Below are 25,711 nucleotides of genomic sequence, written 5' to 3' on the forward strand. Positions count from 1 at the left end.
TTTCTTTCACTGGTACAGATGTCTTAAGTGTTTTGTAGAAGGACTGTTTGTTTTCATTCCCTTGCCAGCTTGTACTTTAAGGAATTTTAAGGACTTATTTTAAGGAATAATCATGCCAGATCACTTTCTCATTTCTAGGCAGAGGATTGGCAGATAATCAGTGAAGACACTTCCTGTGAAGATAGGAAATATTAATGTTAGGTGCTGTTGAAATACAGATCTGGAGGAAGACAACTCGAGCATACTCGAGAAAAAAAAATGTTGACAAGAACTGATGCATACAGTTGACATCAAGAGAGCAGAGAGATCCTTTGGTGAACTGGAAGCGAACTGGCTGATTTTTGCCTACCAAAGAGGGAGAATAGGATTTACTCATGAGTAAATCTAGAGACTGAGCACAGTGGGAAAGAGCTAGATAAACCAATGGGTGAGTGGTGTTTGTAATTAGTTTGCAAATAACTTCAAGCTAGATCTTTGAAGATGGCTTCTAACCAAGGGGAAAAAAATCCCACATTTCTGTATTTTAGCCTTTAGTCTATGTTGTGGCGGAGATAAATAAAGATCCCGAAAAAAAGGTGTGGCAACAATATGAAAATAGTGTTGCTAGGAGGCTATTTGAAACAAAATAAAATGGCCAATAGTACTTTTCAGTCCTGAGCTATACCAAAGATTTTCGCTACACTAAAGTCTGTCTCTCATACTCACATTTTTTTTCTTTTTGTTTTTTGATACAAACACTTTTGTATCTCCTATGTAATTAAAAACAAGAACAGATTTAGCAAAGCCACAGTAATGTGTTTGCTGATTCTTTGCAGCTCAGAATTAAAAAGAGTAGTTTTCTGGGGAAAGAAAAGACCATTTATTTGATTTTAATGATTATTTAAATAATTAACTAGTAGCTTTTGGTTATGTTTAGCTTTGTCCCCAAGAACTGATAACTCATCTTAAAATCAATGGTTGCCTAGTGACAAGCAATTATTATATAGTTTTATTACTTGTAGACAAGTAAAATATTGTCTTGGCCTGTAATGATGGGCAGAAGCCTAAAGCTGTGATTTTATCAGAGTTTTGGAGGTTTCAGCAAGACAAATGCATTGTTTTTGACATTCCTGTGAGCTTCTCACAAATTTCTTGTTATCCATGGAACAATTTCCATTATATAATTTGTGTTTTTATTCAAGGGTGAAATATGGAGCCAGACTTGGGTTTTCATTTTGTTTTGGCTTTCTTTTTTTAATTCTCTCATATTTTAAAAATATTTGTGCAAGAAAAAATATATTTCTGGGCAAGTCATCTTTGCTGAGAGCTTTGGCCAGCTAAGAGCCAGCAATACTGGCAAGAATCAGTGTTTGCCACTTAATTCTTCCAGTTCATCTGAGTAAGAGGGTAAGGTCCTTGTAGATGTGAATTTGCTGACTGTGAGCTGCCTCAAAATACTGAAAGAAAATATTGCAAAGGCCAGTCACAAGAACCATAATGAAATGAAGTCTTATTGAAACCAATGAGTTCTTATTGACTGAGCATCATTTGTGCTTTCACAGATTTGACTTATTGCAAACTGGACACTTGTTTTTCTGAAAATGGAAAGTGAAAATAAAACCCATAATGAATGTAAAGAGAAAAAGTGCAACCAACATAACAGCCTCAATTTATGAGGAGCAGGAGTTTTCCAAATATGTTTGTTGTCTCTGTCAGCTTTCATTCCCACAGCAGTTTCGGAGCAAAATTATTACATTCTCTCAAGGGACACTGCTTTGCATTGTTATTATTATTTACTTTATTGCTGGCATGAGTGCTTACACAGTAAGAAGGACTAGGCTAACCAAACAGTTCAACCTGGGATAATCAAGTAGCCTGCTGTGGATTTGATTTGGATTAAATAGACATTTTCAGGACTAGAATATGTGTGGGAGGTGTAGGAGGTGTCCACCCTCTCTCCAGGAGCACCCATTTCACTTATTTTGGCTGCACTTTCCTAGGAAGCAGCTGATGTATTTGTTCTCTTTCCTGTCATGGAGGGAAAAACATTTTGTTGCACTGGAAACATTTCACCAGTTCAGTGGAGGCCTTCAGAGACTGGGAAAAATGCAAGTAACCCTCTTTTAGGGCATGCTCTTGTGTGAAGTCATACACCTCTCTTATTGACAGTCTCATGGATTTTTCTTTTTTAACTTGTAAGTTGCAATATCTATTACCACTTATGGACAAAAATAAAACACATAATATAAAACTTGCTTTAGTTTATTAATGAAGAGTAAGACTAATGAGTGGCATTTTAAGTGCTGCAAAACAACCCTCTATTATGCCTGTAATGCCATCACTTTCCTTTTTTATCTATAAGGCTGCACAACTTGCTTTTTTAGAAAGCTTTTGTACAAAAATTGACTTCTTCTGTTGTGGGCTGTTCTTTGAGTACAGTGATGAACATGGCACATGGTGGAATTCTGGCCTTAAAAAATGTTGTTGATTTTGACACACCATACCAAATAATACCTCATATAAAAATCACATAGAAAACTTCATGTAAAAGTGAAAAAGCAAGGTATTTTCTCACCAGTCAAGTGCAATGGGGGATCCTCTTGTCAGGATTTAAGTCTAAATAATTCCTTTTTCTCCCCCTGGTTCTTGTTTCACTTTGCATTTTTTTCTGCTTAATGGAGGAAATAAAGGACTTCAGATCATGAAGGACAATCAAATAAACATGAGCATTTAGTAAGATGATGTCATCTTCATATTTTATGGATCCAGGGAGAGCTGAAGCGAAACACAAAGGAAGAAAAGGAAAATGCTCATTACTTCTGTATCTGACATTAGCTATTCTTCTGTCACTTTTTATTTCACTCCAATGAAAGAGATGCTGTAAAAAACATTTTGTAACCACAAGAATGAACTATAAATATCATCTTTGGTATTGGCTCTGTTTATCCTAGAGGTAGACCTTTGTGTGATGCTGCATGCTGATGGAGAACTCTGGCAAGAGCATCTTCCATCTTCAGGAGTGGTGCATGCAGGAGCTAGAGGAAATGAGTGAGTGGAACGTGAGTGTCAAATAGGCAGAGCCGGGGAAGCGCTGAGGAAGGAAAGGAGCCTTCTGGCGCTTTGCTGAAGGCTCATGAAGAATTGGAGCATTATGTTGGTGAGTGTGGTGGTTTAGGAAGACAGGGACGATAAAGGAACCTTTTACCCTTTTTTTTTTTTTTTAGAAATCAGAGTGTGAGGTCCTTTTAATCTGTTTAATGCCAGAGTTTATCTTATTGATCTATAAACTTTAGGGCTGGGAATATGTAAACGTGTAACCGGTGCATGGCAAAGCCTTGCCTACGGCTCATGCTCCACGAGAGGGAGCCAGAACTGTCTTTAAAATGTCAGCAGTAAAACCTGGGAAAAGCCGCAGCCTAAGCTCTGCCCGAGGCGCTGCCCTTGCCTGGTGGCCAAGGCAGTGTTTTACCCACGGAGCTGCTGCTGCTCGGCCGTGCCCCCTCACATCAGGGCAGCCCGGTTCGCACGACAGCGAGCGACCCGCTCTGATCCACCCCGGCTGCCATCGCCACCTCCTCATCCTCCTCCTCCTCATCCTCCTCATCCTCCTCCTTCCTCTGCGCTCCCGCGGTGAGGAATCACCAGCAGTGCGAAGAAAGCCTGCTGCGGCCGTGCAAAGACAGAGTGCCTCACTGCTGGTAGCCCTGCTGGGATGATGGGCAAAGGAGGCTGCCCCTTACCTGCATCTGCAGTTTATTGTCCGGCTTAGCTGAGGCAATAAATGCAGGAGGCGAACTGGGGGGGGTGAAACTGGAATTAAAATATGCAACACCTGGCAGTGCAGTAGAAAGTAAGAATACTTTTTGGATCATTGAGTTGCGTGTGCAAAGATGTACTTCCTACTGACTTAAACACTAACAAAACAACAGAGCCTCTAATTGGAATCCTTCTAGGAATACATGTGCTACATGGAAAAAACCTAGACCCATAAAGTCAGATGCAGGTGATAATGGATTTCAGAACAACTTGGAGTTTTGAAATTGACTGCAATGAAAGCTAACTGATCTGAAATAAGAGGCAGCAATACTAAAAATGCTATTGCTAAAAAAAACTTCCTTTGGCAAGTAAGTGTCCCTTAAGGAGGTCAGCTGGAGCTGCTGGTTGAGCACGTGAAGCTTAAACTGAATCCCATGCTGGAAATGTGGAGCTAACTGAGCAAGGCTGTACACTGAGGGGGCTGTGAAGATGCCTTTCCAGGAAGGTTTCTGAGTCAACATGTGTCCAAAACCTGAGACAGGTCTGCAAGCAGGAAGGCCTGAATGAAACATTTTGGAATACTTTTAAATGAAAAAAAATATGAAAATGCTGTTGTTTTAAAGTCAACATTTCAAGCAAGAACTTGGTTCTAATTTTTGCAGGGAAAACAATTGTTTATTTCATCTCTGGATTTTACAAAGCAAAACCCATTATTCTTCAGGATTTGACAGTCATGTGTGTGAAAGAGAGCCAAAACCCAAAACCGAATCACAGGATGGGTCAGGTTGGAAGGGACCACAGTGGGTCATCTGGTCCAGCCTCCCTGGTCAAGCAGGGTCATCCCAGAGCACATGACACAGGATTCTGTCCAGATGGTTTTTGAAGTTCTCCAGTGAGAGAGACTCCACAACCTCTCTAGGTAAGGTGTTCCAGTGCTCAGTCGCCTGATTAGTAGACAAGTTGTTCCTCACATTCAGGTGGAATTCCCTGTGCATCAGTTTCTGCCCATTGACTGTTGTCTGGTTTCTTGCACCACTGAGAAGAGGCTGGATCCGTGCTCTTGGCACCTCTCCCTTCAGTTACTTACAGACATGGATGAGGTCCCTCACACAGCTGCCTCACCCCTGGGATCCACTGTGTATGCCCAGTCAGACTTGTTGGCCTTAGCCTGGTGTGATGGACACGACTGCCAGAGCTGAGGGGCATTAATAGCTGGTTAAAAGGGTGAATGAAAAATTTTGTCTTAAGGCAGGGGATATGTTCTGAATTGTAGAGTATGGTTTTAATTTATTTCTAGAGGGGTGTGAATGTGTGTGGATGTACAAACGCTTGCTGCATCACACTCCAGGGTGGAGTTGTTACTGTGTCTTCCTTGTGCTGTAGTGGGAGAAGGGCGAAGCACTAGGCAGTCTCTTCTTTGTTTGGCTCCTAAAAACGTCACTTGACATATGTAAAACTGACCTAATCATACCCAGAAACTGAATTTGGTGACTTTTGCCAAGACCAAAAAGCTTTTTTGTTTTTTTCAACTGCTTCTCATGATGTAAGTTACTGCTGATCTCTCCACCACTTTGCCCTTTGTTCTGCTAGAAGCAGCCAAGTACTGAAACATGATATCCGTGAGGATTATGCAAACAAAGGGAATATTTACATGTAGAGAATAATATTGACATTTGCATCTGCCTTTCAGTGTCCCCTCAAATTAACTGAGTAAGAATATATTCAGGCTTCTTTGTTAAATTTGCCCGCTGTATGAATTATGACTGATTCTTAAAAATACAAAGTGCATTACTAGTAAGCTCAGACACCAAGTAATATGTGGCTAAAATTTATAGTCAACTTATGGTTGACAGCTAATGTAAATAGCTGGAAGACTGTAGACAACCAAAATGCATTTAAAATGTCTCATGCCCAGCAATGAGAAGTGCACTCAGATTTTTCTTCAGCCAGCTTGTTTCATTGAAAACAGCCCTTAACAGTAATTTATCCTCTTTTTAATGTTAGCAATCCTATGTCAAATGATTTGCATGGGAAGAAATAGCTGTGAGAAGCATCTTAGCAAATGCCTTAATTGTTAGGTAAAAATAACATTTTGTCTGACAAGGGAAGAAATATTTGCAAAATACTGATATGGGCGGGTTGTTTTTTTTTTTTTGAAGATTGCTGTTACATAAATATTACAACATCGTTAAGCAAACAATTTCAATGAGAAATAGCTTTCTCTCATTTGTTCTCCTTTCTTTTTTTTCTAGTTCATTAATAAAAGGGCAAAAAAAACCCCTTAGGAAGTCAAGGGTTAGCAAATATGCTGGTACACTTACTGACTTTTTTTTTTTTTTTTTAAGTGACAAAGGCAAAAGAGGCTGAGCTGACCTTTATGAAAGGAGAGATCCATGGGGAAAGCTTTCTTTCTGATAGACAGGAAGCTATCCAATTCAACCATTAAAGGTAGTGAAGGAGGATGTTTAAGTCATCTTTTATCCCATAGAGTCAAAAGCAACCTCAGGCTGTTATTTCTCTAAGGCTAAAAGTGTACTTACACAGAACATGTTGTTTACAGAAACTATAAAATACTTTATTGCACTCAGTTTAATCAAATAAGCTAGCTATCTGTTAGTGTTTCAAGGTAATCTTTTAAAAATATTTATTGTTTTGCTTTCAGTATTTATTTTTCTCACTATGCACATAATCCCAAATTTCACATTCTGATTATTATACTACATAACTCTCTGTGTCTTCTCTATAGTACAAGGCTCTCTGTTAATCAGTTGCTTATGCAAAATGCATAAGTTCCCAATGCATATCTGGATATAAAAAATAGTTATAGATAATTGATATTTACTAAAGCAAAGAGTGAAAATTAGAAGTCTCTGAGAGGTATAGGTCTAATGATAGTACAGACAATAGTACTAAAGCTCATTATGTAAACACAAATGATTGTACTGTAGGATAGATGGTTAATCTTTGATATTAAGGAACCTAAGACTCAGTGTGCTACTTGTTCATTTAAAGAAGAAGAAAATATATATTTTTTAAAAATCCTGACTTTAGTGAGCAGAGGAGACATCCAGAGTAGTAGGTACCTGTTAGCAGATTGTCTCTATTTGTTTTCCTTGCAATAGACTGAATGGCTACACATGTTCTCTTTTGTTTGTTAAAACTTCTCTACTAAAGGCAGCCAAAACCGCTGATGAAAAATGTTTTTATTAAAAAAATATTGTAGCTTCGTTTAGGCAGTGTTCTCATTCAGTGGAAATTGAATGAAGCTCATGAAAAAATGCAGGGGGAAGAAGAACTATATAAAAAATGCAAACTCCCAATATAAGAGCTGAATCACTGCAAAAATGAAATTGCAATGCCACAATACCCAGCATAGTGGATAATGAGCAGAATACAGTGGAAGGAAGGTAGCCTGGCTCTCCCACACTGACTCTGTAACCTAAGTGCATTCTGCTGTGAAACTGAAGTGTAGTTTAAGGTAAGTCCAGCTAAGCAATTTAAGCACAGATAAGCATTTTGTTCAGATGTCTGTAGAACATCTCAAGTGCCACATCCAGGAAGGGAGCTCATCCTAGTTCACATGTTGTGACTTCTCCATGCAGTGCAGTTGGGGACGGGGTAGGTGGGACACCCTGTCCCTTCCCCTGCAGCGAGGTTCCACAGGCTATGGATCTCCTGACCCACCCCATGCTGCTCCTGGTCCTGCTGAGAATGTGACAGCTGAATATTGCAGAGTGCTGTGAAGTGTTGATGGCTGGACAGTGTCCCCAAGAGATGAAAACCTGCAAACAAGGTCTAAAATAAGACCTTTGTAGCCTTTGCCGTGCATTTTGGGCTCCCTCTGGGAATTTTTACTGGGACAGGACAAACTAATAATGATCATGGTTATAACAAATGAGACTTCAATACCTGCTGGTGGTGTTGATAAAACTGGGAGCTTTCCAGAATTATTGCAGTTCATCCACATGGCATAAAAGTACGTGAAAACTAAATACAGGTAATAATGCTGAACACAAGTCAACTGAAAATTTTAAATTAACAATTAGATGAACTTGAAATTTTTAAAAATCTCCATGGAATATGAAAAGAGTAAGGAAACAAAGATTATACCTAAAAGAATATAAGAAAATACAAGCTGCTTTGGAATTTATAAACAATACCTTGATATTCCTTTAATTAATTCAGGAATAGAAGAGGACTAATAGGAAAAAAATACAAAAAAAACTACAATGAAAACCGAAGCTATCTTGAATTCATTGATGTACATATAACATATTTTATTAAAAAGCATGATTTTAAATACATATTCCAATAAACATTCCCTAGAAAACTCTAAAGTACACTTTTATTGAGTAACATCTCAGGTAGGATGACATTTAGTGAAAACAATCTTAAGTTAAAACACTCTCTTTAGCAGTGCATATAAAAAAAGAGATAGCTGGTAAAGATGTATAAAATTACTTCATCTCTGTTTGGAAATATGTTTCTCTGTTTTAGATGCTTACTGTAAATGAAGAAAAATATTCTAATGAAGTGAACATACATGATGGGTAAACTGAATCCCTGATGTAAAGCTCTCCTCTGAGTTCTTGACTGTGGGGCTGATGTTTGCGGGTTGAAATTAATCTTGCAGATGCTTGAAATTTAGGAGAATTCTGATTTTCATGCAGAATTCAGTTCAGCTGTAATTACATTAAATGGCACATATTGCATATACATGCATTTCTACATGCTTTTTAAAAAATAATGTAGCATATTCTTTGTATCAAGCGAACATTTATTTAAGAATATGTAGTAATGTGAGCATGACACGCTGATTTGTGTGGCAGCATGAAATTAGTTTTATACTACAGTATTTAATGTCTGCTGAATCACAGAAAGTTGTAATAGCTCAAGGCATTTTCATCTGACAGGGATGCTTTCCTGTTCATGTTCTTAAATAGTAACACATTTTTTAATTAAATGTTGTGTGAGATTATTTTTACTCTTTTGAGAGTAGTTGAATGATGAAAGTTGAACCATGAAAGGTAGTTTCATGTTACTTTAGAGTATTTATTGCTTCTGAAGTACTTATTAAAAAAATAAAGAAATTATAGAAGTTAATTTGAATGAAAAACATTGAAAGAGAAAAGAACAGTATACATACAGCATTTGCAGTGATACTTTGTTCAGAATGTGTTGTGCTTGCCTGAGAAAGGATTTGTCTAATTACTGAAAAATAACCTTCTAAATCTGTGATTTTAACCTTTGCATAATGAAAGGTAGTAGACCATGTAAAGGCCTGGTATAGCAGTTCTCACATTCCTTTTTCACTATTACATTTTGCATTTTGGTTACAAGTGGCTCAGGAACAAAGGCTTCTTTCACTTTTCAGAGGTGCATGTCCACAGTTGCATGCTGTTGATTTGGCATAAATTTTAGCACTTCCAGAGCTTGCTAGAAAGCTACTGAATTGGAAAAAAAAAAGAAAAAGTTGGAAGTAGAAGCATGTAATTGCATCCCCAGACTAAAACCACGCTTCAGTACATTCTCCTTTCTGGAGCTTTTGTCCTGAAAGGCAAAACAACAATTACTGGCAACTAGACACTGACCAGTCCCTGTAGCACAGAGGAAGTGGATGTCTATGCACACACACAGTCTTTCACACTGGATCACAACTTCTGGCAGCAGCGAGGAAATTAAATGTAATCTCTTTCGGTTTCAATTTTGTCTTATCTGTTATGCACTGGAAAAGACTTTGGGTGACTGTCCCAATGGACTGCCCCAGTCCTTATCTCACAGGGAGATAGGAAGCAATTGCACAGGATAAGCCAGACTGTTTACTCAACAGCACAGAGAGCTTTACCTGGAATTATGCCTCATGCACGTGGAATTGACTTTTTCCCCTTGCTCACCTCCTGAAGGTGATACTTTGCTAGCTGCCCACATCAAAGCATTCCAGAGTCTTATAGCAGCCGGGAAATGATGTGGAGTCACAGTGGGACCCTTGAGGGGGAGCCAGTGGGAGAGGCATCCCTGGGGAGATGGGGGTTTCCCAGGCCTCGCTGCCTCCCGAGCTGTGCTGCCCTCTCCCTGTCATGACTGTCCCCCTTGCCAGAGAGTGGAGGGAAAGGCAAGGCAAGGATGCTACTGTGTTAGCATCCCTTGCAAAGCTGGAAAAGCCACGACTGGTGCATAAACCCAGGCACCAGGAATCAGCCCACTGGGGTAGGGAAGATCCTGTTTTCATATTTCTCCATATCTCTCCACAATAGAACATTCCATCAGCTTTCTTTGCTGTGATTTCCTTTTCCTTTTTATCTTATTTTTGTTATTTGTCCAGCTGTTCCACATTTTGAACCCATGATGTTTCTGAAGTCAAAATAACAAGTGTGAGATAAAATAGGTTTGCCTAATCTAGAATATATTCAAGGTGATGAAATGTTTGGCATTTGTTTTCAAGATGTTAATTCTAGAAATTGGCTTTTTTGTTAGGAAACCATTTTGTTTCAGTGGTTTCAGTCTCCAGAGCTAGAGAAAAACAGGTTGTTTTTCTTCCCTTCAAGGGCAGTTGAACTCAATCACATCCTCCAAAACTGCAGATAACAGAAGGTGATATTTGGCAATGGAGTACTCATGGAAAAGACATGTTCTAAAACTCTTTCAGCCCTCAGGAAAATTCATGCATCATGTGAGGACAATTTTTCAAATTTTAGGTTGTTGTTGTGAAGTATTTGACGTAGGTGACCAGAATAGCACATATGTTTTAATAACAAAATGTAACAATGTGTTGTTGAAAGTGGCCCATCCACACTCCAATGAGCTGGAAGGTGAAAAATTAAGGCTTTTTATTGTGACTGTGGAAGGCACTTCTAGGTTCTGATTGGAAGAAAAAGCAAGTATGTGTCCCCTCAGAGCCCTTTAAACCATATTAAAATTCCTGGATTTGTCTAGACTTTTGCTCTGTAAACCCCATGATTCATATATTTTCAGACGGGTCTGCTTGCAAGGAGCAAGCCTTATTTAGGGTACTCCTCTCTCCATAGAGCTAAAAACCAGTGCCTGGTCAGAAGAGTGTTGGCAGCACAAGTCACTTGCACAAAACCCAAGGTGTCTTGCCCACAGGTTGCTCACAGCCCTTTGTTTGGGGTCTGTAAAAAGGGTTCCACCAGCAGCACTGTTTAGCTGCTCAGCTACATTGTAAAGCAGTACTAGGTACTGTTCCATGCTCCAAACCAGTTGTTTTGTACAATTGGGTTTCCAGTACATTTTCAGGCTCACAAGGTTGGGGATGAGTACTTAACTGCTGCACACTGCAGAAAATGACAATGAATTTTTGCATGTTCATTTCTACAGTGTTGGTCTTTAATTCATATCAGCCAGTCTTTGCCTGAACACTCTCACCCTAATTCTAGCTCTCAGGAAGGAAAGGGCAGTTTCAGCACTGAATATACAGGGGTTATAGACCCTGGCTGGCTGTGCAGCCATTTCAGGAATGGTAACCATAGTTGTGAATGTGTTACCTTTTATACTTCCCAGCAGCAAATTCACTGATTGTTCCCAGAGACCTCCTGAGAAACAAGTTGCCGTGTGACTTGTGATTTAGCTCCAACATGCAAAAAAGCAACTTTCAACTTCTGTTTTTTCTGCTTTTGTGCTTTTTTAATCTTTACTGGAGGTGTTTCAGCTGTTGTCCTATATGGCATTCCTCTAACATTGCCTCAGGTGCTTTTTTTCCCTGAGTGGAAATAAGGAGCCATGATTTCCATCCAGCATGTACCTTACTAAAGCTGTAGCTCTCTGAGGACTGGGCAGCTTTGTCGTGGTAGTTGACCATGCAATTGTGCCTCTGATGAGCTCAGCTTCACCCATGGTAACAGGCTGCTGGTGCCCTGGCTGGGCAAGGGGGGATTTCTTTCCCCCCAGAGCTACCCCCTGGAGGGGTGTGGCTGGACCCTGGGGTCAGGTCAGACAGCCTCATGCTCCTGAAGCTGGAGTCCCACCTGTGTCTGGCCACAGGGGTTTGCTGTGCAAAGTGGACTGTCAAACTGTAATTTATTACAGTCATGCAATGGTTCCGGCTGGATGGGACCTTAAAGTTCATCTGGTTCCAAACCTCCTGCCATGGGCATGGAACCCATGGAACCCATTTCCCAGATGGAGATACGTTTGGTCTCATTGATCAATCTTTTTCTAGTAACTGCTGCCAAAGAGTCTGTGATCTGGAGAATGCACTCATTTGTCTCAATCCATTTTCAGTAAAAAAAACCCAAACAGGATGGGAAATATATCCTGGCAAGGTTTCTGGCATATCTGGTTCCATGATTCAGCATTTCATAAATAAGTAGTTATTTAAGTCTGATGTTTTACCAGCAAATGGCAAACTGTCTTTTTTTTCTGTTGACTTTCAGCTGGGGCCAAGGAATTTGCATGAATGTTACTATTTCTGGCATGCCGAGAGACTTTTCTGGTATTGTCAAGAACAAAGTGCTTTAAAGAAATGCGCAGCCAAAGACCATTGAAGAGCTGTGCACACAACGTGTGATAAATTTGTCAGCAATTAATTTATTAATGGAAGTCTCAATAAACAGAAGAAGCCTCTTAGGATATACTACCGGAAATCCCATAGGTATCTCAATTTCTTGAACACTTGGCTATGTGAACAGAATTTTCATTAAGATGCATTCATTTTTGTGCTGGTAATTCAGTCTGAAAAGCAAGCTGCTGGGTTTCTTCCTCTATTCAAACATGCCCTTGAAGTAGTTTTGGCAGCAATACCAGGAAGACAGTCACTTCACCAGTATCTGATTCTCAGTGCTGCATGGCAGAGAATGAGGGGTGTTTATGGTGCCTTAATGGCAGCATTGGAGCAGATGCTGTCACCTCTCCCAGCTAAGGGAGCAAGTAATTCCTGTGGCTCACATGGTCCCTCTGATTAAGTGCTTCTTGCTGCTTTCAGGAAGCCATTTGCTGCCCTGCAGTGTTCTCTAATTCTCACACACTTGTGTGCATCTCCATTTAATTTGTCTCTCCCCCACTCAGCCTGCTGTGCACCATAATGTGGAAGATCAGACTTAACTTCACAGTGATCTGCTGTGGCCCAGTATTTCACAGACAGAGGCCAAGACTGTTGTTTACTCTGATAATTTTACTAACAATACACCACAGAAATGTTACTTAGTTTTTCAGCTTTAGATTGATCTTGATTAGGAAAAAAAAAACCTACATGTTGTGATTAGAATAGTCCTCAACCTCTTTTAGCACAAACAGGGTTAAATATTGAAGTGAAGGGACATACATTTTCTATCGTGGAAGTATAAGTGGTAGCAGTGATGACTGTGTAACTCAGGAGGTGAAAAATGACCAACCAGTGACGAGCAAACACGGGCAGAAAACATAAAAGCAGACACATAATTCACAGGCCAGACAGCAAGAGATAAGACACTGCATACGAATAAGAATATGTGGGTGTGAGAGCAAGCAAGTGCTGAAGAAGAGGATCTGACTGCTTCACTGAAAGTGCAATTACACAGAAAGCTCTTCTGACTGCATTTCATCAGTAAATACTACCCAGTGGCATAAAACTGGTAAAAAACTCCCAAAGAGCTATGTGAAAATGGCAGGCTTGCTTCCAGGCAAAATAAATTACAATGAGTTAAAAATACCAATATATAACATCTGCCTTACAAATAACTAGCTTTGTTCCTGTTTCTTTCAGAGAATGTTTAATTTTGGCTGAGACTTAGATGTTTTGTTCTGGTTTCAGCAGACCATTTGAACAAGACTGTGCATTCTGGATATCAATCACCTAGGTATGTTGGCTGACTAAATGTGCTTTAAATCAAGTAAAAATTGTGCTTCTTCTACTTATTAATACATTTATTAATGTCTGTTTAAAAATCACTGAAAAACAGAATACTGATATTTCTTGATGTTCATTAACACCCTATGCTGTAATAAAATTTAAGCCTCTGCTTAGTCATTTGGTAAAAGATCTTTATGGGCTGTCACTACAGGTATGACCTAAAATAAGAGCAGTATCCCAGGTTCTCAGGACTTTTTTGGTTGGCTGCAAAGAAGAAAATGAGGATACTCCTTCCAAAGCTGTGTGAGAAAGAGGATGAGACCCAAAATGAAGAGAATTTGTTTCACCAAGAGGGACCTTCAAAATTTTAAATCAAATGAAACATTTTTTTAAAACTTTTCTCATTGTTTTCACCAAGCTCTTAACGCCAGGTTTTAAGGTTGATCTCTGTGATTCTGTGGCTTGGGATCAGCTTGTAATGGCTGTTGTGAACCTCAGCTCTCCTAAGATGCCTTTTCCTGCAGAATCAGCACTTAAGTTTAAAAGAACCACTGACACTCAAGCGACCTGGACGTGGGGAGAACCTCCTTTCAACTCCTGTCAAATGCTGGCTGTTCCCAGTTGTGTCAGGTTCAAGCTGACTGTATTTTCAGAAGTTACAAACTCAGGTTACACTTGATCCCCTTAGAAGAATTTTAGATTCAGACCAGCAAGGGTTCATTTTTCACCTCAGTCAGTACTTTTACCATTGGTTTTGGTATTGCATGTCTATACTGCCCTATTTGTTTCAGTACTGCCTGCTATTTCCTTGTTAATGTATTAAGTTTTTTAAAGAACAGATTTTAAATATATATATTTATTATGGATTAAGAATACTTGTTTTCCTAAAGTCACAAACAGACAAGCAAAACATTTTATTTGCATGCCCCAAGCATTCAGTGAAAGACAATTTATGAGTAAAATGCATAAACATTTTTCATTGTCCCAATTGCTGAGTTCTGGGTCACTTCACTAAGTTTGTGGAAGTAGCTGATTGCACTCTAAATTCTTAAAGTCAGACTGGATTTCCTGCTTATCTGTTTATTTTAGCTGTCTTTAATGATCCAGCACATATGGCCTGATGCAGTAATACTGGGTTACAAGCCATCTTGGGTTTTTTGCTGGAGGAAGATTCAATTACTGTGACTGTTTCACTCAGCCCTTATAAAACTTGGCTGGAGTTTCCTACTGTCTTTCAGAAGAAGCTGAACCCCTTCAGTGGAGGCTTTTCCACGCTTTTGCAAGTTGCAGGATGACCCCATATGAATATTTTGTTTCACGGGTTTCATTTGTGTATTTAAGTACCAACACAAATCAGTGCATACTCAAATGTACTTCTCTGAAGGTTTTAAAAATTTATTGCTATTATTGCTGTTGTTGTTGTTCTTGTTATTATTATTGTTCTTCCCAGCTGGTGATACATTGTCTGGATCTGGTTTAGCCAAATGACAAAAAACCACATTCTTAAGTGGCAAGCTCTCCATCCAGAAGTCTCCTGGCTCAGTTTTCCAAATTATGTGCCTGAACTATTCAATTTTTAGTAGTGTATCTAACATTAGATTTTTAAGATTATTTGTAAATCAGGCAAAAGTGACTGAATGAAATATAAATATGATTTATAAAAATAGAAGTCTCCATCACGTTCTGCTGTTCTGGCATTAAACAATAATAATCAAGCTCCTAAACTAATTTATTCTGCTCAGCTGGATTAATTTTAGTATCATACAGCCTGAAATATTTGTCAAATGTTCACTTAGTTTTTTGTAATCTGTACAATTTTCATTATGTTTTGAGAATGAGGCTTCATTAAATATCCTTAATATTTCACTTTTGCATGGTATCTTTACAAAACCTAGATTAGGTTAACGTGACCGAGTTGTAGTTGTAGTTCATATTCAGGTGGACAACAATGTGGGCAGTTAAATGGGAAGTGCATATTGTGTGGCCAAACAACTGGGGTAAGGGACATTTATGGCTTCATTTCCCCATGCTTGCATAGGCAATGTGAGAAGGTAGGTAATTTTTCAAGTAGACTTAGACTGATGTGATTAGGTGGAGATACTGCAGATGCATGTAGGAAGTGGGCTTGTGTGTGGGACTGGTTATCCAGTCACCTTTCTCTTTCTGCATATGCTACATCCAGGCTGTAGGTGAGCAGGCATGTTTTGCTGTTTGGGAAACCAGGTCAGAATAAGTGAGTGAAGTCCGTAAAAACACCAAAATATCAAGTAAGTAATGCTGTACTCTCTGTTCTCTTTTTATTCCAGAACACTTGGTTCAATCTACCCAAAATAATTAAACACTCCCTTGGAAAGCATTATCAGCCATGTAACCATAATTCCATCATGAAATTATAGTATTCAGATTAGGAAACCTAAACATTTTTTAAAATTAAGAGGAAACTAGATATGATGGAATAAACAAAAGCTGTTAAACTAATTGCAAACTGGAAGATATGTTTGACACTATGAAAATGACAAGTTAAATACAATTAATGGCTGGAATAGTAACAAACTGATTTTACTCACTATGCAAAGTTTAATTTCCTATCTTGTAAATAACAAACCTCATAAACAAGCCAGCAGCTAGATTGATATAATTAATCAGTTTTTATTAATATGCTGGTGGTGGGTGAGTTTTGAACAATGAACATAGAAAATGCATAGAATTGGAAATGAAAAGGATCCATGCTTTCAATATGAATGAAGAGTAATTTTTTTCCGTAGCAGGGTAAAGAAGTCTTGTGGAGGTCACTGGAGAGGACCTGCATCTCAGTCAGCTCTGGCAGTACTCCTCTGGCCAGTGTCATGGTCTCTGCTACTCCATCTGCAAAGCCTCTGATTCTGCTTCTTCAGCTGTGCACCATGTTACCAGGGAGCCCCAAGGTGCCTCTGCTGCCCATCAGCAGGGCTGCTGTGTCACAGTGCTCAGAGTGTCCCTCTGCTGACTCACAACTGCCCTTGCAAAAACTGTTTCACAAAGAATAAATCCTAAGCGAAAAATGTTTGAGTTTTTTTGTTGATTCGGGTTTTTTGTTTGTTTTTTTTTTTACCCAAGCCAAATAGTCCCGACTGTGGACCCTGGTCAGAGTGAAATTCCAGAAAGGAGCATTTGGAATGGTTTCCTTTACAAAGCCATTATGATAGTGGAATCATAGAACCATTAGGTTGAGGAAGAACCTCAAGATCTCCAAATCCAACCATTGACCCAGCGCTGCCAATTCCAGCACTAAACCATGCCCATAAGTGCCACGTCTACACGTCTTTTAAATACCTCCAGAGGCAATAACTTCATTGCATGGCCAATTGAGACATCACTTGAACTACTACTTCACTGTTATCTCTACTAATCACTGGTGTGCACTATAAAGAGTATGGGTTTCTGTGATTATGATTAAATTGGTTTTTACACATCAATATTCTGGTAGTCTCTGAAATTTCATATTTATTTCTAATTATATGTTTGATAAAGTGGTACGTTTCTTTTCTCCGCTTTGGACATTTGACATGTTTTAAGAGGAAATGCATCACCAAGATTCACCATGCTGGAGCCTTGAAGGACCAAATACTATTTGTGGGACGTACAATTATGGTATTACCAGAGAAGATACCATTTCTGTTTTCCACATACTACTAAAAATCTTTTCAACAAAACATATTATCATTGGACAAACAAGTGGCCTTAGCTTTTTTGACAACTCTCCTTCTAGAAAGCCATTATAATTTAAAATATTGTAGTACAACCTCTTGTTGCTTTTAACCTAAAAGCAACAGGAGGTTGCAAGAAAGAGGCTGCAAGCCCACCAAAAAAAAATCTCTATAGACTGATGCCTTTCATTATCAGGAAAAGCTGACTTTAGTGTGAATTCTTAATTAATGCGTCAAGTCATATTGGAGCATTTCACAGTGTTTCACCCATTTTATTTGGAACCCCTAACCCTGATCAGTCAATATATATGAATTTCAGTCCAAACCATCTTCACAAAAAGGCCATTTAATAATTTTATTCTATTAAATGTAATTTTAAGAAAATGACACACTCCCTATAGCACACTTCCATGTAAACAAAGCCCTAATAAAGTGGAGCGAGGGAGAACAAAGGCAGCTGGGAAGGCTCAGGATGCAGAGTGGATTTGCTTTCTGGTGCCTAAGGCCTGGCTGCTCTCTTGTGTAACTGATTCTATGAACTCCTGAGCTAAATGTAGGGCCTGACTACACTTAATGAACCTTAGAGTGCAATCAAAAAGACAAATATGATATGTCTGAAAACATGAGGATTTTTTCTTCTTTGAAGACCTTTGGGGACTCTTGCAGTCTTTGGAGTCCTCTTCTTCATCATGATGAAAGCACTATTGTATCCAGCAGTGTTTGCCACTGAAACTGTGTTCCAGCCTAATATTGAAACTACAAAAGTCTGAGTCATCACCCTGTTTTATTCTTTACATTGACCAGTGTCTCTACTATGGCATCACTGAGGGAAAAGGAAACAATATTCTAAAGACACTAACGTAGGTTAGTTTAACTTCATCTTTGGCTTCAGCCTACAGTACTTGTCAGAAAAATATATTAATATGGGACTTTACTGTTCTCAGAGTAGCCTTTGTCAGGAGTTTGAAATGTCTGGAACAGGATAATTAAAGAATCCTTAAAGGTGTACTTCAGTATTCTGATCCTTCTTGATTTTTTAGAGCTTTTCTGAAAAAAAAAAAAAAATCAGCGTACTCTTTGAAAAAGAGTTGAGAAACCAGTCATATTAGACCATATTTCTTCTCTTGTAAACTACCCCCTGGCTATAGTTGACACTATACTCTGTCAGATTTTGCAGCTTGGCTCTGAAACAGTGATCAGTGTCTATGGACCTATTTTGCAAAATTAATTTCAGCAAGGAAAAGAACAGCATATTTGGATTGAAAAAGACCTATTACATTCTTCTCTCTTCTACCTCCTATAAGCACAAGTTCATTTCTACAGTACACAGTCTGCTTGCTCCACAAACCTTTGCTTAGAAATCTAGGGCTTTACATCTCTGAGAAAACTGCAGCAGAGCAACACTTTCTCCTCACACATTTTCCTGAGTCAAAAATTCTTCCTAATCAGATGTGCACACTGATATACTGTTCTAGTCTACTATCTGCTGTTTCTGTTCTTTTCAAAGTGCAAGAGGTTTTTACAAAACTTTTCCTGTTAGTAACTTTTTTCAGCCCTTACCTGTGTGGTCCCCAAAGACAGTGAAAATACAGACTCCATTTTTATCTACTTTTTGTATTTCTTTTAAGAAACAAAGCACAACTGTGCTTTCATATTCACAAAAATGTCTGTAATATGGCACAAATATTATGACCACAACTTTTTAAGCAACTCACACATACATATTCCAGTTTCTTCTGAATGCAGAAATACTTGCTTCTGCCAAACTACACTTTCTTTGTGAAATATGACACTGATGCTTTCATCGAGTAATTTATCCAGCTTTCTCTGATCATTTTCACATGTTCATACGTATATACTTGCCTTAAATGCTGTTCTTGGTGTACATCATGTTGGCAATAAACTAAAATTTTACTGCTTATGGAGATTTAGATCAGGTGTTTTAGTGATTTGCTGTGATCTTCCCCCTATGGGCATATAGAAGCACTGCGAAAATGGGTCTACAAATGGTCTTTTAAATCAAATGGATTGATGGTTCATCAATCTGAAAATATAGATAGGTGTAGTATGCTAATATAAGAACAACGAAATTTGTGACAAATTTTGAATATGTCAGAACAGTAATTTTTGTTAGACATATCTTTATTTACAAATAAAAAACGGTCTTTAAATCTTAAGGGATTAACCACTCAGAGTTTCTGCCTTTATTGATTTCATCTATAGTCTTCTGTCATATACTTTGAAATACTGACCTGCAGCATTTGCAGAGTGACTGTGCCACTGAAGGAGCACTCACTGAGCCTGATTTCCCAGAATGGTTGTAGGCAAAAGTCTTTCTTACTTGCACAACTAGATCTCACGACTGTGTGCACAAACTGTATCCTAACGTGGCCATGGTGGCAGCACTCATGGTGCCAATCAGTGCATCACTACAGAAGCATTTGGAGAGCAAATGAATGTGCACTAAGGTCTGACACTAACACCAGATAGACTTCAGGGGAAGTTTCCTTTACAGCTTTGCAGATTGTGGATAAATATTTTAGGCTTTGGAGGAGAATGCTTTGGGGCCCCACTCCAGGTTTGGTTTCATCTGAAAGAAATTTGATGTGGGTGTTCAGAGCCTGGTCCCTTTAGTAAGTGAGGACGATCAGAAAATTCATCTCAGAGGTACACTCCTGAATTGGAGTAAGACTGAAATCAGGACATCCAGAGCTAGTCAAGCATCCAATTGTTCTCTTCAGCATACTTGTCATACCCTATTCAGGAGCATAATGAGTCACAAAAGCAAAATATTCCAATGCCTGTTTGCTTTACTTTCCCATATGTGGGGTTTGCAGGTTTTTTGTTTCTGTTAATTGGTTGGTTTTTTGGTTGGTTTTTTGTTTTTTTTTTTTAATTACATATTCTCCAGTGTCTTGTCTTATATAAAAGAAAAGGGAAATGCCCCAAGGACCTAGGTTGCTATTGTGATCAGCCAAATTTCTGGATGAGGGCTTTGAAAAATAGCTCTTCCATTGCTAAAACAATGGCTGTACTCCTCAGCAATATTGTGCAATCCATCAATTCTGCATAGGTTTATGGGTTGAAAAGAAGTCTAGAGACAAGGAGCAAACAGAAGAGGAGGACTCTAGCTAGGCAAGAAACATTATTCAGTCCCTTTAGTTCTCACAATTTGAAATGTGCAGTGTGAGATGTGTCATTTAGTCACACATGCACTGTCAGAGCACCCTCAGGGAGCATTAGTCTGGCATTGAAAGTTACCGTAGCAATTCTGCTCTGAGAGAGGAAGAAAAGGCTGAGCCAGATGGGGAACTTAAAGCCTTTGCCAAATCATCACCAACTTCAGAGGATTTTTTGTGTAGGAAAAAGGAGAGGAAAACAAGGGAGAACAGGATACCGACAGAGGTTCTTTGCGTGTTTTAGAATGGATTTTGTAGTGTAAATTAAGCTTGTATTTTCATTCATGGTTCATATGAACTAGGAGAGTACTAACTCCTACCTGGTTTCTCTTCCTTTTAGCTAAAGAAAAAGAAAGCAATTTTTATACCACAGTTCTTGAATTTGAAAAAGAAAAAACAGGCTGGTTTTCTTCAAATTTAATGAAGCGTCAACCAAAAAATCATTCAAGCTTTGTCCTAGTGAGTATATGCTTCAGTCTTATCCTAAATCATGGCAAATAAATTGTGGTGTTCAAAACTCTGCATATCATTACATGTGCTTTTTATGATAATAATAGACCTTCCCAATGACACAGCATATTTTCTATCTTAGCACTGAATATTATGTGGGAAGTTCATAAAATTATAATTTGATTTTGATAATAACAGCACAATACATTTTAAATTCCCTAGAATATTTTTAAAGCCAGACAAATATCCTTTACATAAAGAGTTGGTTTTTTTTATGATCTTCAGGACTTCTTAGAAGTATAAGAAAATCCAGCCAAAAGAGCCCTAAAAAATAGAAATCTTACTGTTGTCACAATGAATTTAGTCCCAGTCATGAGCTATCTTTTTGGGTGCTCACCTTTGCAAGGAAGGCACAGTGTGCAAGGTAATCAGTGCTGAGTTTCTCAGCTCTTCTGTAGTTGGCCCCATAGGAGAAATAGAACTTCTGAAAATGTCCTGATTTTTTTCCCTTTAAATACCAGAGGATAGGATAGAAAGTTAGTTCTATGGAGACATGTATCTGAGCCTCTGCATTCTGACTCTTTGGCAGACAATACTTCAAAGTCTACAGTGACTCAAAAATAAATCACTTTTAAAAAGGAGGAATCTTTCTTAATTGAAACAAACATTATCAAAAATTAGAAAGCCTCACTGACTTCAATAAAATGTGTTGATCAGGAATTACTATGTTAAGAAATAAAGATAATATTCTTCTTTTCCTATTGCCTGTCTCCCCTGGAGGACCCTGGGTAATTTTTGTTTTATATTTGTTTTGCTAGCATTTAGTCCAGTTATACCACCTGTACTCAGTTCTCCAAACACCATGAAGCAATGGCAGAAAAAAAAATGCAGATTATAGAAGGTTGATAGAATTTTTGCTAGAGATGTATTTACAGAGGCTTTGAGATTTCATCTGCAATCCCTCTAAGGTACTGTTTGGTACAACTTGGCCGTAGTCTCATTGTGTCTTTCTGAAGCTTTCAGCATTAAATTTTACAGCAAACAAGCAAACATTTACCCAAAGCATCTCCACTCTCTCATCTCTCCAGAATGACAGACCATGTAAGCTGGATGGTTCATATTTTGCATGAATTAAATTATGTCTAAAAACCTATTATCTGGAGCTCTGATGATCTTTGTCATTCATCATTTAGAAAGAAGTACAGAATTCAGACTTTGTTGTGTATATTCTGCTGTTCTTCTTGAGTTTATGACTTTACTTCTACTGTACCCCTACCATTTTCACTGACACGTCTAGAAATAGTCTTATATAAACTTTAGAAATTATAATCTTGATGTTTTATGTCTTGATGTTTTATGTTGCAATGCACAAACCTGCATGTTCAGTAAGATCAGAATCAGGACCTTTATTTTTCCAAAGCAAGTGAAATCTTGGTGCAAATAACACAAAGGTACAAAAATTATATTTATATATATATATACACATACATACATATATATAAACATATGTATATTTTCTCCTACTATGTATATACTGCCATTGTGTCTTTCTTTTCCCAGTCCAGTCCAGCATGCAGGCTTCTTGCTTTCAAGCTCAGCTACAGTCAGGAGTAAAGTCAGTTTCTGTGGCAACTTTTTCATACTGGTGACAAATGTTAGGAGTGAAGATGTGCACAGGAAAGAGAACTGAATTTAGAGTATGGGGCTGCCTCTATTATCAGCACACTTAGCATGGCCCAGTGTCCAGGGCTTATGGACTACCCAGTGTCATTTCATGTGTTAAATTGGTAATATTTTAGACCCTGTCCATGCCAAAAACTCCCTGTTCATATACAGAAAGGTGTAGCACAGGGTATGGGAAGGAAAAAAGGGTTCAGTTGTTTGAATGTGAATTGTGGTGTTGCTTGCACTTCATTTACTGCAGTAGGTGCAGCCCCAGTCTTTATATTCAACCCTCTGAGTGTTGTGTGCTCCTGAGGAGGAGTCAGATATGATGAGATGTTGACAGATGTGATTAGTTTTTGTGTTGATAGATTTGATTGGGAAGGAGCTGCAAAAAACCAAGATATTGAAGTTCATAAACAATAATTTATAAAATCCATTAACTGTTGCTGTTTTTACTACAGAAATAGCAGAGCTCTTCTGGAGACTGGAAAAACCTTCAATTTTGAACATGAGAGCAGAGGAGGACAAGTAGATTGATTTTTTTTCATAATTGTAGTATACTTTCTGATTATCCACTATGCTAGCTCCATCAGGTTGGAGCGTGCCTACTTTTTTCTTAAGACAAATTAATTTGCCTACATTTTTCAATAAGTTTGTGAATATGAAATAATTTTCTATGAAAAAGAAAAAAAGAAAGATAATTAATTTTGTATTATAAAAATGTGGGTTGCCTTGATCTTGTTAACATACACTATACTCATAGAAACATAGAATTTTTTGGGTTGGATGGGCCCTTTAAAGGTCAGGTAATCCAACCTCCCTGCACTGAGCAGTACAAACAAATCACTAACATACCAACACTAGCAACATGCTTTGGATCCTCCTCATTTTTGATGATTAGTGAGGGGTGTATACCTTTGCCAATAGCCAAAAGATTCATGACTCATTTTCCCTGGTTAAATTCTCTAACAGTAATAATATATATTGAACAAATGCATTCAAAGAATATTCACAGTGCACACAGGTTTCATCAAAATTTCTCTAAATATTTCCTAGCCTAGCAGAACTCTTTGATTTGTGTTCTTGATCAAGATCAAAAACATGATGTTTCCTTTAGAATTGTAAAAATCTGAATACTATTAAAATATTTTCATATGAGACCAAGCAGCAGGGTTTTCTTCTCCCAACCTCATTCTCAGAAATGGTTGGAATACTCAGACTGAAATATTAGGGGAGAGAAAAGGTGCAATTCAGGTAATAAGTGGAATAGAGAACTTGCTTTTAAAACTGCTAACAGTTAGAAAAGCTCTAAGGAATTGGAAGTAAAGTCTTTGCACATGAAACAGAGTTCTGCTCAAGTTTGTCATGGACAGCTTGGCCTATATATAGTGATGCCTGAGACATCTTTATTTTTGTCAAGTATCTCATACTGAATACTTGCTGAATTGTTGGTAAAATTCCCATCAGCAAGTTGGTTAGAAACTGTCTAGTGCTGTTTGTTCTCTTGGGTTATGTGACTAATTTTATTGTGTATTACTTATAATAAAAACAATTAAGCTCCAAGCCAAGGCTCTGTAGGTATGGCCAAGTACTCACACACTTTGCTCATAGTGACTTGCAGTCTAATATGAAACAGGTCCCAGCAAGCCATGGGAACAATAGTAGGCAGTGATCAAACTGCACGTGTCAATGAACACAACAGCACTAATATGCTTTCATGCTGCCCTGGCTCTGTCTCTCTGCCAGTAGTTGGTCTCAGTGACACAAGTTCAGGCCTAGAGCACGTAACTTGGGAGTACTAAATCACTCAAGATTGTTTTAGAGGCAAATAAATCCAGCGTGTGTGTGTGTGTGTGTGTGTGTGTGCGTGTGCGTGCTCATCAATAGATACACGGGCATACTGTGTCTCAGGTGTTTCTGAGCTCCCCTTTGGCGTGGCAGTGCTGGCAGGAGGCAGGGCAGCAGCCCCAGCTCCTCGGCTGCAAGCGCAGGAGGGCGAGGCTGCAAATGCTCTGCCATCAGCAGTTCCCAGAGTTTGGACGTAGCTCAATAACAGAGACTTGTTTATAGTTCAGACCTAAAAGCATTTGTACAGGCTGTCTGAAGTTGCTGAGGATTCTCAAATTTTCCTGCAATAGCTGTTGTCACAGTGACAGCAAGTAAAATTGTCCCATGGGTAATAGCTAGATCTTCATTCCTGAAAATATTTATAAATTACAGTATCTATGTATTCAGCTACCTTAAAATAATGTGTACAATGAGTAAACTATAAACTTTTAAATGGAGAAATTAATGACCCATATGTGTTCCTTTAGTGATGTTGCAATCTACTTGCCCTGTAATTAAGATTCAGCACAGCAAGGATTACTATTAAGAGAAATCAGCTTCCTGAGGAGTAAAGACAAAATTGTTCTTTTGGCTTGTGGCCCTGATGTTACATATAAACTTTGTCCTCGTAGAAGGCTTATACTCTTCCTGGCAATACCCATGCTGCTTGATCAAAGGTGACTTTCAAATTCAGTGAATAACATCTGCTATGCAGGCTCATGATTTGTCACATTGGGCATGGTCTTGTTCTGATAAGATCAGAATTCTCGGAAGAAATAGCAGCAGTAGAGATTTGAAACAAAATTTGTCAAATTCTCCAAATGAAGCAAGCTTGGGGTGGATCAGAATAATGAATAGAATATCTTCAAAGCTTACTTAAGTAGTATCTGCATTGAAAAGCAGGGGTCATTCCTGTATGGTCTTGTTTACTGTGATTCCCAGAAAGTTGTGATTACATGCTGTCATGGTGACTGACCTAAGTTCTTTTGGCATCAGAATTGAAGTTAGCATAGGTCTTTAGATCAGCACAATGCTAAGGGAAATGCTGCCAGAGATTCTTGACTTGATGAAAATTAAACAGCCACTTTTGCTCATTGCCACAATTGTGACCCAGAGTGCCCCAACTTACAAGTTCTGAAACTGTCTTATTTCACTTTGTGCAGATGTATTTTCTCCCCCAGGTCTATAAGAAAATCTAAGTAGTGGGTTATTTGTTTGTTTTTATTGCCTGTGGACCAGCAAGTTTGGGGAAAACCATCATTGAAACAGAGTAGAGTATGTTTTAGGGACAGCTACAGATACAGAGTAGTTTTATGGGGGCAGGCATACTAAACACAAGAGGTTGCCAAATACTAGATCAGGCAATAACATGATTTTTCACAGAA

The 25,711-nt window shown here is 38.5% G+C and overlaps 1 protein-coding gene across 26 annotated transcripts in view; it reads left to right on the top strand.

The window, feature by feature from the left end:
* Positions 1-25,711, top strand: part of LOC119695711 (translation initiation factor IF-2-like) — a 92,084-nt gene that overhangs the window by 19,071 nt on the left and 47,302 nt on the right. For 3 of the 26 annotated variants that reach the window (XR_005255356.1, XR_005255355.1, XR_005255358.1), the window contains 3 exons: positions 13,433-13,526; positions 15,702-15,786; positions 16,285-19,260. The exons of 2 other annotated variants lie outside the window; for them this stretch is intronic. Coding sequence is in view for 2 of the 24 variants with exons in the window: in XM_038124717.1 (XP_037980645.1) it covers positions 16,285-16,399 (115 nt within the window). In the remaining 22 variants the exon portion in view is untranslated. 21 more of the 26 variants (XR_005255375.1, XR_005255371.1, XR_005255376.1 and 18 more) reach the window with 13 other exon arrangements.

The sequence above is a fragment of the Motacilla alba genome, chromosome 2, assembly GCF_015832195.1.
Source record: "Motacilla alba alba isolate MOTALB_02 chromosome 2, Motacilla_alba_V1.0_pri, whole genome shotgun sequence".
Classification (NCBI taxonomy): Eukaryota; Metazoa; Chordata; class Aves; order Passeriformes; family Motacillidae; genus Motacilla; species Motacilla alba.